The sequence below is a fragment of the Oryctolagus cuniculus genome, chromosome 2 (genome assembly GCF_964237555.1).
Source record: "Oryctolagus cuniculus chromosome 2, mOryCun1.1, whole genome shotgun sequence".
Lineage (NCBI taxonomy): Eukaryota > Metazoa > Chordata > Mammalia > Lagomorpha > Leporidae > Oryctolagus > Oryctolagus cuniculus.
This window is the reverse complement of record NC_091433.1, coordinates 21,502,319-21,514,876: the sequence shown is the minus strand read 5'-3', so window position 1 is coordinate 21,514,876 and position 12,558 is coordinate 21,502,319. Positions and strand designations below refer to the sequence as shown.

The following is a 12,558-nucleotide window of genomic DNA, read 5'->3' as shown; positions in this document are numbered from 1 at the left end:
AGAATTGGCAAGCCAAAAGAAAGAATATCCAAGCCAGAAGATAAATCTTTGGAAGTCCTACAGTCACAAAAAAAAAAAAAAAAAAAAAAAAAAAAAAAAAAAAAAAAAGAAGATTTATGGAATACTATCAAACAGCCCAACATATGGGTCATAGGAGTTCCTGAAGGTGTGGAAAGAGAGAATGGATTAAAAGGCCTATTTAGTGAAATAATCACCAAAAACTTCCCCAACATGGAGAAAGAATGGAACATCCAAATAGAGGAAGCAAACAGAACTCTTAATAGACATGACCAGGAAAGATCTTCACCACAACACACTGCAGTCAAACTCTCCACAGTAAAACATAAAGAAAGGATTCTAAAATGTGCACAAGAGAAACACCAGATTATTTTCAGAGGATCTCCAATTAGACTCACAGCATAACTCTCATCAGAAACCCTACGGTATAGGAGAGAATGGGGAGATATAGACCAAGTCTTAAAAGAAAAAACTGTCATCCCAGAATTTTATACCCTGCAAAACTCTCATTTATGAATGAAGGTGAAATAAAAATCTTCCATAACAAACAGAAATTGAAAGAATTTGTCACCACTCCTCCAGCCTTACAAAAGATGCTTAAGGATGTGCTACACAGAGTAGCCATCATTAAAACAGAATGAGAAGGCAGAGAATCCTCCAGTAAAAGTACAAAACAAATCTAAAGTAAACAATAGGAATATTTATGGGAAAATGGCAGGGCCAAGTCATTACTTATCAACAGTCAGCTTGAATGTAAATGGCCTCAACTCTCCAGTTAAAAGACACAGACTGGCTTAATGGATTAAAAAACAAGACCCATCTATTTGCTGCCTACAATAAACACACCTCACCAACAAAGATACAAGCAGACTGAAAGTGAAAGGATGGAAAAAGATATTCCATAATAACAGAAACCATAAAAAGAGCCAGTGTTGCCACCCTAATATCATACAAAATAGACTTTAATGTAAAAACTGTTAAAAGAGATAAAGAAGGGCACTATGTAAGGATTGAGGGGTCAATTCAAGAGGATGTGACTGTAACAAATGTGTATACACCCAATTTCAGGGAGCCTGGCTATTTAAAAGGAATGTTAACAGATCTAAAGGGAAATATAGACTCCCATACAATAGTAACAGGGAACTTCAATACCTCACTTTTAGAAATGGACACATCAACCAGACAGAAAATCAGCAAGGAAACAACAGAGTTAACCAACACTATAGACCAAGCGCACCTAATAGACACCTACAGAACCTTTCATCCCATGGCGGCAGAATACACATTCTTCTCATTCGTGCATAAACCTTTCTCTAGTATAGACCATATGATAGGCCTTAAAGCAAGTCTCAGAAAATTAAAAAATACCAAGATAATATCCTGCATCTTCTCAGACCACAACAGAATAAAACTGGAAATCTATAACAAGAATCTCTAAATCATATGAAAACACATAGAGACTGAACAACATGCTCCTGAACGAACAGTGAGTCATAGAAGAAATCAAACAAGAAATCGAAAAATTTCTAAAAACAAATGAAGATGACAATACATCATATCAAAACATGGGATACAGCAAAAGCAGTATTAACAGGGAAGTTTATAGCAATCAGTGCATACATGAATAAATTGTAAAGGTACCAAATAAGTGAGCTATCAATGTTCCTCAAGGACTTAGAAAAACAATTACAGGAGCCAGCACTGTGGCACAGAGTATAAAGCCACCGCCTTCACTGCTGGCATCCCCTATGGGCACCAGTTCGAGTCCCGGCTGCTCTACTTCCAGTCCAGCTCTCTATTATGGCGTGGGAAAGTAGCAGAAGATGGCTCAAGTCCTTGGGCCCCTGTACCTCTGTGGGAGACCCAGAAGAAACTCCTGTCTCCTGGCTCCAGATTGGCGCAGCTTCAGCTGTTGCAACCAATTGGGAAGTGAACCAGCAGATGGAAGACCTCTCTTTCTCTCTGCCTCTCCTTCTCTCTCTGTGTAACTCTTTCAAGGAAATAAATAGATCTTTAAAAAAAAAAAAAGAAAAAGAAAAACAATAACAAACCAAACCCAAAACTAATGGGAGGAAAAAAATAATTAAAATTAGGTAAGAAATAAGTGAAATTAAACCAAAAAAAATACAGAAGATCACTGTATTAAAGAGCTAGTTTTCTGAAAAGATAAAAATATAGATACACCATTTGCTCAACTAACCAAAAAAAAAGGGGGGAAAGACTCAAATCAATAAAATCAGAGATGAAAAAGGTAATGGAACGTCAGATACCACAGAAATAAAAAGAATCATCAGGAATTACTTACTACAAACAGCTGTGTGCCAACGAAATGGGAAATCTAGAGGAAATGGACAGATTCCTAGACACATACATACATACAATCTACCAAAATTGAGTCACGAATACCATTGGTTGAACTCTTTACTCAGACATAGAATTATTCATAGGTGTATAAATCCAATTGAAAATGGATCCCTTGGCCAGCGCCATGGCTCACTAGGCTAATCTTCCACCTGTGGCTCCGGCACTCTGGGTTCTAATCCCATTCGGGACATCGGTTCTGTCCCGGTTGCTCCTCTTAAAAGTCCAGCTCTCTGCTGTGGCCCGGGAAGGCAGTGGAGGATGACCCAAGTGCTAGGGCCCTGCATCTGCATGGGAGACCAGGAGGAAGCACCTGGCTCCTGGCTTTGGATCAGTGCAGCACGCCACCCGTAGCAGCCATTTGGGAGGTGAACCAACGGAAGGAAGACCTTTCTCTCTCTCTCTCTCTCTCTCTCTCTCTCACTGTCTAACTCTGCCTGTCAAAAAAAAAAAAGAAAGAAAAGAAAAAGAAAATGGGTCCCAGTAAAAAATAAGAGTGGGAATAAAGAGGGAGGAGTTGTACGGTTTGGCACATATTCCCATGGATTTATGCCTAAGGGTAAAGCTAAAAATTTGCCATAGAATTCCAAATCCCATTCAGCTAGGTGGTAATAAAGCCATCTTATGTGTTAAAGCGATCATATTAAGTGTGTAATTGATCATATAGATAGGATTAAGTGTCAAAGAGATCACATAAATATGACCAAGTGTCTGGTAATAACAATGATAGGATTAAAAAGGAGAATATGTTCCAACATGAGAAGCAGTCTACACAGCAGACTCATAGAATGACAAATGCCCTGAACAGCACTCTGACCTCAGAATCAGCCCTTAAGGTGTTCAGCTAATCCTCTGCCTGTGGTGCCGGCACACCAGGTTCTAGTCCCAGTCGGGGTGCCAGATTCTGTCCCGGTTGCTCCTCTTCCATTCCAGCTCTCTTCTGTGGCCCGGGAGTGCAGTGGAGGATGGCCCAAGTGCTTGGGCCCTGCATCTGCATTGGAGACCAGGAGGAAGCACCTGGCTCCTGGCTTCAGATCAGCACAGTGCCTTACCACAGTGCACCGGTCGCAGGGGCCATTGGGGGGCGAACCAATGGAAAAAGAAAGACCTTTCTCTCTCTGTCTCTCTTTCACTGTCCACTCTGTCCAAAAAAAAAAACAGCCATGGAAAGCCAATACATTGTGGCAAAAAATGATCTACATGAAAGATCTCTGTGAGTAAGACCCCAGTGGAAAGAAGGGGCCATCAAAGAAGGATGTACTTTTCTCTGAAGAGAGAACTTCCACTTATGCTTATGGCCCTGTCTAAATACTGATGTAGTTTGTGGATTCAAAAGGCTTCCATAGCCTTGGCAGCTCATGGCAAGAGCCTCAGGTGATCACTGATGTCATGAATAACAATGTCAATTGTTAAATCAACAAGAGGAGTCACTGTGCACTTACTCCCCGTTTAGGACCTCTGTCCTTAATGAGTTGTACTATGAGAATTAAAAGCTTGTTTTCAAACAGTACTTTACACTTTGTGTGTCTGTGTGGGTGCAAATTGTGGAAATTTTTACTTAGAGTTGGTCATCTGTATATAAAGTTAATTAAAAACGAATTTTAATGAAGGATGAAATCGGAGATGGAGTAGGTGGGACAGGAGCAAAGGTGGGAGGGTGAGTATGGGGGGAAGAACTGATATATTCCTAAAGCTATACCTATGAAATTTGTATTCATTAAATAAAAGCTTTCTTAAAAGAAAAGAAACACTCAGCAAAGTGAAGAGGCAACTGACAGAATGGAAGAAAATATCTGCAAACTATGCAACTGATAAAGGTTAACTGATAAAGACATCAAGAAACTCAACAACAACAAAACAAACAATCCAATTAAGAAATGGGTAAAGGACTTGAACAGGCATTTTTCAAGAGAGTAATTTCAAATATTCAACAGACACTTGAGAAAATGCTCAGGATCACTAGCCATCAGGGAAATGCAAATCAAAACCATGGTGAAGTTTCACCTCAGTCCAGTCAGAATGGCCCACTTACAGAAATCAACAAATGACAAATGCAGACAAGGATGTGGGGAAAAGGTACCCTGGTACACTGTTGGTGGGAATGTAAACCAGTGCAACTACTGTGGAAGACAGTATGGTGATATATCAGAAATCTGAATATACACCTACCATATGACCCAGCCATCCCACTCCTAGGAATTGATCCAAGCAAAAAAAAGTCAGTATATGAAAGAGTTAGCTGTACCCCATGTTCACAGCAGCACAATTCAGAATATCTAGATATGGAAATCAACCCAGATGTCCATCAACTGATGACTGGATAAAGAAATTATGATATATATACACCATGGAGTACTACTCAGCTGTAAAACAAACAAAAAAATGAAATCCTGCCTTTTGCAACAAGATGGTTGCAACCGGAAACTATTATAGTTAGTGAAATAAGGCAATCTCAAAAAGACAGATACCATATGTTTTCCCCGGTCCCAGGTAACAAATAGAGTACCTGAAATATAATGTATTCAAGTGAAATAGACATTTTGAGAATCAATGATGTTTTACAGTCCTTGTCTCTCTCATTGAGGAACAGTGATTTGTTTTGTTTTGTTTTCATACTATTTATTGAAATTTTTCACGTAGGGTAGTGTTAACAATACAATCATTATGTGTACTAAAAAAAGAGCATTGTAAAAAAAAGAGTGGTAATCTGAGGGGGAGGGGCAGGAAGGGTTGGAGCATGGGTGGGGCGTGGGGGGGAATGCCTCTATGTTCCTAAAATGGTATAAAGGAAATATATAAAACTTGTATAACTTAAATAAAATATATAACTATTAAAAAATAAAATAATCTCCAACTTATGAGAAATTCACCCTTGTTTACCCAAACCCTGTCTTCCAGTCAAAGTCACTGCATGTTCACTTTGTATTAATAAATTTAAGTATGGGGGCTGGCACTGTGGGGCAGCAGGTAGAGCCTACACCTGCAGTGCTGACATCCCATATGGGCACTGGTTCTAGTCCCGGCTGCTCCAATTCTGATCCAGCTCTCTGCTATGGTCTGGGAAAGCGGTAGAAGATGGCCCAAGCCCTTGGGTCCCTGCACCCATATGGGAGACCCAGAAGAAGCTCCTGTTCCTGCCTTCGGATCAGCGTAGCTCCAGCCATTGTGGCCATCTGGGGAGTGAATCAGTGATGGAAGACCTCTTTCTCTCTGTCTCTGCCTGTGCCTCTCTGTGACTCTGCCTTTCAAATAAATAAATAAATCTTTTAAATAAATAAATGTTAAGTATGGCCATGACTAAAATCTGACCGCTTTGAAACACTTCCCAAGGCTCATTAAAAGTAGCTGGGAGGGGTTGCATTGTGGTATAGTGGGTAAAGTCATTGCATGTGACACTGACATTCCACACGGGCACTGGTTCAAGTCCTGGCTGCTCTACTTCCCAATCCAGCTCCCTGCTAAAGGTCTGGAAAAAGCAGCAGAGAATGGCCCAAGTAGTTGAGCCCTTGCTACCCACATGAGATCCAGATGAAGCTACTGGCTCCTGGCTTCAGCCTTGTCCAGCACTGGCCATTGTGTCCATCTGAGAAGTGAACCAGTAGATGGAAGATCACGCTCTCTCTCTCTCTCCCTCTCTCCTCTCTCTCTCTGTAACTCTGTAACCCTGACTTTCAGGTAAATACATAAATCTTAAAAAAAAAAAAAAAAGTAGTTGGGCTTTTGTCTCCCAACTGTAGGTCAGTCATATTCTTCCTTGAATAAAACTTGTTTATTTCCTATGACAAAAGCATTAAAAGACAGGAAATAAAGAAAAATTTTAATAGAAACTGTGCAATATCTGTACACTGAAACTATAAAACACTCACAAGAGAAAATAACAGACATAAATAAGCAAAGATGTAAACTATGTTCTTGGACCAGAAAATTCAATATTGTTATTATGTCAATTCTACCAAAATTGATCTATATATTTTAATTATGTTTACATAATCTCAATCCAAATTCCAGTAAGTTTTATAGTAATTTACAAGTTGAGGCTAAAATTTATATGGTAAACTAAAGGATCTAGCTTACAAAACAATTTTGAAAAAGAGGAACAAATTTGCTGAACTAACTATGAAATTTCAAGGCTTATTATAAAATTACAAAAACCAAGACACTATCATATGTAATACAGTGCCAGAAATTGTGTGTGTACCCATGCACACACAATCACTGTGTGTGTGTATATATATATATATATGATTTTCATATATATATGATTTTCAACAAAGATGCCAAAGAAATTGGTACAGAGAGGACAGGTTTTTTTCACTAAATAGATACTGAAAACACTGGACCATCCACATGGATTACCTGTACCATATACAAAAGCTAACTCAAAGTGGATCACAAAACTAAAAGTATAAAACTTCTAGAACAAACATTAACATTTTTGAGACTTTGAATAAGACAGATTTTTAGGTAGAGTAAGAAAAAAGTATAAATCATAGTAAACTGACAGAACTATATGTTACCAAAATTAAATTTGGGACACAATGTAGTGTGCAAAGTCTGGTCTCTGTCAAGAGATCAGGGCTTTCCTCCTTGGCTTGCTATTCACTAGGTCTTTGGACAAGTCTGTTCACCCCTCAAGGCCTCAACTCCCTCCCAATTGAAATAAAGCTAAGCTAGAATATCTCTAAATCCTTTCCGTCAATAAAATTTGATTCCACAAATAACAAAAACATATTCTTTGAAAGACTCAGGAAAATGAAAAAAACAAGCTAGAAGAAAATGTTTGTAAGACACGTATCCAACAAAGGGCTTGTGTCATATACAAAGAACTCTTACATCTTAACTATAAGGTAAACAGCACAATTTTTTAAATGGTCAAAAGATTTGAATAGACTACTTCACCAAGCACAACAGAAAATGCTTACTATCATTAGTCAGCAAAATTTGCAATTAAAGCTACAATGAGATACTATTATGCTCTTATTAGGGGTAAAATTAGTTAATAAAATTAATAAATTAAATAATGACAACACAAGTCCTATTAAGGATGCAGAATAATTACTGGAACTCTCATAAATTGCTGGCAGGAATACAAAATGGTAGAGCCACGTTGGAAAAGTTTGGCAGTTTCTTATATAATTAAACATACACTTACCACACAACACAGCAATTACTCCTTGGTCCAAGAAAAAGAAAAACATGCAAACAAGCAAAAGCCGATACCAGACTGTATCAGCTTTACTGATAATCTGTAAACAACTCGAGTGTCCATTAACCAAGGAATGCATAAACAAATGGTGGTGCATCCCAACAATGAAATACTATTCAGCAATAAAAAGGAACAGAATTACTGAAATACCCACAGCACAGAAGAATGTCAAAGGCATTATGATCAGTGACAGAAAGCAGGCACAAAATGTTAATATATTGTAGGATTCTATTTCTATGACATTCACAAAGAAGGCAGTGATCTCCCAATCATCGGTCGTGCCTGGCCCTTTAGAAGTATTCGGCAAACGCTGGCAAGTACTGAGAACACACCAGAAAGTACTCAGTGAATGCTAGGTGGTAGAAGGGCAGAAAGGGAGTCATTGCAGGGAGGGTAAAGGAAAGAAGGCGATGCACTGATGCGAAAGCCAAACGCCCCTGGGGGCCCAAATCCACCCCAAGAGCAAAAAGTGAGGGAAGGCGTGCTCCAAGCTACCTTCATGGAGTTCGGCAGCTTAAAAAACCAGACCCTGTAAATGCCTGCAAATTAGAAGCACGAATGAGCAACCTCAGCGCTTCTCTGGCCTGAAAAAAAAAAAGGCGTGGCGGCCCCACCCTTCCTTAAAAATCCATCACCCCGCGCCCGAGGCCAGTCAGGGGGCGTTTTTTGTGCCTCAGAGTGAAGCTGCAGAGAGCTCGGGCGAGCCCGGGCTGGGGTCAGGGCGGTGAAGAAAGACGCGGGACATCCCCGCGGCCCCGCCCGTCTCCATCCCTCGCCGCCCGCCGCACTCACCCAGGCCTGCCGTTCCAGCTGAGCGTACAAATTGGAGCCCTTAAGCTTCTGGACTATCTGGGCAATGATGAGAGACAGGTCCGACTCCTCCTGCAACATGTCCCCGGCCCTAGCCCGCCGAGCCGCGGGGGCGCGGAGAGAACCGGCTGCCGGGCCCGCTGGGAGCCCAGTGACACTTCTCCGGGACCTTACTACGCCGGGACTCCTCCGGCGGGCGTTACCAGGCAACTGCCGGCCGTGTGTGCGTCCTTCTCCGGTCCCCTCGGCACTCCAAGGCCCCAGCACTTGCGTTCCGCCGGGGCAAAAAGACCGGGGCGGGGAGGTCGTTTTTCATTCCATTGTTCCTGCTTAACCCGCGGTTGAAAGGCGAGAACAGAATCTCCTCCAAAGCTATGGCGCCTCTGTTGCACCGGGAAAACCCAGAGACGGTGTTTTTGCGTTTTACCGTGGGAAGGATCGTGCCTCATGCGCTTCTCAATGTCTGCAGAAACAAGTCTGTGCGCAAAGTGCTATGGCAAATTACTCCCAAGAAGGGTCAAAGTCTGACAGGGGCTGTGTGAACTTGGGCGAGGTGCTTAGACTTCAGCACTCAGTTCCCACCTCCGTTAAATGATACCTAGCTCACAGGATGCTGTGGTGATTAGCTGAGGTAACAATCCTGAAGGTACCCAAGACTACACTCAGTGCTCCTTGTATTTCATCTTCTCGCATTTCTATTCTGAGGCCTCTTCTGCCAGGAATAGACAGCCACAATTTAACCAAGAAACATTGTTGATAGGTTTCCTGGGGTGCACAGAAAATTCAAGGATGAGAAAGACATTGCCCTAGTCTTTGAGGCTTGTACCCACTAGATTCCTCCTCTTCCAAACATTGATTCATTCAACTTTCAACGTTTTGGGCAATCACATACTAGGAACTGTGTGATCAGAAATACTTAATAAAATTGAATTCTTGCCTTCAAGGAAATATGTAAAAAGTTTTTAGGAGAACTAGTAGTAACCGATTTAACTAATTAAATGATGTCTCCAGAGGCCAGTGTCAGCTAGAAAAGAGGCATAACCAATAATACACATGTTAGAATAATCTCATAAGAATGATCAAGAATTAATTGCAAATGTGTATATATGTATATTTTAAGCAAAACGAAACTAGCATTCCATGAAAGCCGAAAATTACTGCAGAACTATTCTGCACTGGATGGAAGTTGGAATTGGGAGCCAGAGCTTAGAATCAGACCTAGGTACTCCACTGTTGGCCACAGAAATCGTAACTGGCATCTTAATCACTAAACTAAACTCTGCCCCCCACGAACTTTTTGAAGCTCCTTCTTGTGTGGAACTGCTCAGCACAATTATTTGCACAGATGAATATTAAAAGTTGTTTCTTACATAGAACAGGACTGTTGAAGTATAATTAAATTCTAGAATGCCCTCTGCTCTCTTTTCCCATTTCTTTTTAGCAAGACTTTTCAAAACATGTGCTCCAGGCTAGGAGTGGCAAGGAACTCAATTCAGGTTGAATAAGATGAGTAAGACCTTTGCCTTTCTCTCAGTGACTTCCCGGTCCTAAAGGGATGATGAGACCAGTACACAACAAGCTGGACACTAGGCTATCTTCTTCAGTCTCCCACCTGAGTATCTGCAAATTTGATTACTTTGAAGTCATTGTCTGATAAGAAACAGAATGGGGCTGGCACCGCAGCTCACTAGGCTAATCCTCCACTTGCGGCACCAGCACTCTGGGTTCTAGTCCCAGTTGGGGCGCTGGATTCTGTCCCGGCTGCTCCTCTTCCAGTCCAGCTCTCTGCTGTGGCCCAGGAGTGCAGTGGAGGATGGCCCAAGTGCTTGGACCCTGCACCCGCATGGGAGACCAGGAGAAGCACCTGGCTCCTGGCTTCGGATCAGCGTGGTGCACTGGCACAGCGGACACTGTGGGGGTGAACCAACGGAAAAGGAAGACCTTTCTCTCTGTCTCTCTCTCTCTCACTGTCTACTCCGCCTATCAAAAAAAAAAAAAAAAAAGAAGGCCAGCGCCGCGGCTCACTAGGCTAATCCTCCGCCTTGCAGTGCCAGCACACCGGGTTCTAGTTCCGGTCAGGGCGCTGGATTCTGTCCCAGTTGCCCCTCTTCCAGGCCAGCTCTCTGCTGTGGCCAGGGAGTGCAGTGGAGGATGGCCCAAGTACTTGGGCCCTGCACTCCATGGGAGACCAGGAGAAGTACCTGGCTCCTGCCATCGGATCAGTGCGGTGCGCTGGCCGCGGCGGCCATTGGAGGGTGAACCAACGGCAAAGGAAGACCTTTCTCTCTGTCTCTCTCTCTCACTGTCCACTCTGCCTGTCAAAAAATAAAAAAAAAATTAAAATAAAATAAAGAAAAAGAATGAACGTGCAGAATCTCATCTCAATCCCATGGGGTCGGGGGAGAGGAATTTTGTCTTGGAAATCCATATGGTACCCAGAGTGGGCAGAGATTGGGAAAGCCCTCCATCTCTGACATTTCAGTATAAACCATAAACTCTGCTAACAGATGCATGGTGAGAGCAGTCTAGCCTCATCTGAATGGTTGCAATTATGTGGATGGAGATCAAAGTAAATGCAAAGGGAGTCTCTCCAAAATGTTCTCAAATTTAGAACAGACATACTTTTAGGCCAGCGTGTATATGGGCTCCGGGGCCAACACAGCCTTCCTCAGACCTGCTCTACTTCCATCTATCACACATATAATGTTGGATTGGCCTTCATTGGAGAGGGTTAGGGTTAGGGATGCATTAGAAAACCAGTGACTAGTAGCACCTATGACAGAAATGAGGACCATAGCAAAAACACTCTATCTGCCTAGCATGAAACTGAGGCCCACTCCAAGAGGACACGAGAACATAGTTCTGCTTTATGCACTTGAGTGTGACTTTCACAACCCCTGCCACCTACAATGAAAACTATTCTCTGCTATCGTCTTAACACCACTGATTTTTGGTATGCTGTGTCTGCAGAATAAGTCGAACTATATGTTGACAGGAATGTATACAGGATAAAGAAAAAGTTTTATGTGTGTTACATGTATCACAAATGTCACAGGTGGCACTGTCTTTGAGAACAAATGAGCTCCTACTGATGTCAATGACTGGTCACTGGTTAGCTACACCCCACAAGCTGGCATAGGAACTCGGCCCCGCTTCCAAGTCTCTTCCTCTAGCTCTAGGAATCCTCAGGAGGTGGTATGTGTGTGCCCAGGAAAAAGGCTGTTCATAATCTTCTACTCTGCCTGAGGCAGTGATACTGGATGCCCTAAAGCTATCATCCAGAGTTTTGTTTCTTGGTATTACCAAAGCAACACAATCCCAGATGTGCCAAACTCCAAGATTCTCGAAAGCCCTCTTGGCAAAAACCTCTTCCTATTTTGCTGTTTCTCCTCGTAAAAGGGATCACATCTCATTTCTGAGCTACGTTGACTATCAGACCATGCTAGCTCCCATCTTTCATGCCTCTAACTCCAGGCAATTGGATGTGAATGAGGGATCCACGAGTAATCCCAGGGACTGTGTTGCCTCCGTGCACAACACAGAACTTACAGGAGGAAACCCCAGTGCTATGGGTCAGATGTGTTTCTCAGGGGCACATGTGTTGGAAACTTGGTCCCTAATGTGGAGATGTTGGGTGATGCCAAGTCGGAAGTCCTTAGGTCATTGGGGACTCTACCCTTGGAAGGGATTGAAGCGGTTCTCATGGGACCCTACATTTGTTCTCCTGAGAGTGGGTGTTTCTAGGAACCAACCTCTGAAATGTTCTCTGGCTTCCTGTCTTGCAATAGGCTGTTTGCTTCTCACACACATTCTCACACAGACCATCTGCCATTAGGTCATCCCCATAGCTAAACCGATATTAGACCAATGACCTTGACCCTCAGGAACTGTGAGCTAAATAAAACTATTTTCTTTGTAAAGTTAGCCTGCCTCAGGTGCTTGATTATAGTAATGGAAAATAAACTGATACACCAGCTAATGATGGTTTAACTCATATGATACATATAAAATTACAAACAACATCATCAAGAGTACAAGCTCTATCCTTCCGCTCCATCTTGCTGTCCTCAGCGTGTTGGCTCCCCTCCTCCAGCTTATTGCCACAGTCTCAAAATGGCTGCTTCAGTTGCGAACCCAGTGACCTCCTACTGCTGCCTTGAAAG

At 42.3% G+C, this 12,558-nt stretch overlaps 1 protein-coding gene across 3 annotated transcripts in view; it reads right to left on the bottom strand.

Annotated features, from left to right (window-relative positions):
* Window positions 1–8,615, bottom strand: part of TBC1D19 (TBC1 domain family member 19) — a 177,480-nt gene extending 168,865 nt beyond the window's left edge. The window contains exon 1 of one of the 3 annotated variants that reach the window (XM_051842268.2): window positions 8,378–8,615. In XM_051842268.2, the coding sequence (XP_051698228.1) occupies window positions 8,378–8,476 (99 nt within the window). In that variant the 5' untranslated portion in view covers window positions 8,477–8,615. The remainder of the gene's footprint in view (window positions 1–8,377) is intronic. The other 2 variants (XM_051842305.2, XM_051842295.2) reach the window with 2 other exon arrangements.
* Between the last annotated feature and the right edge of the window lie 3,943 nt (window positions 8,616–12,558).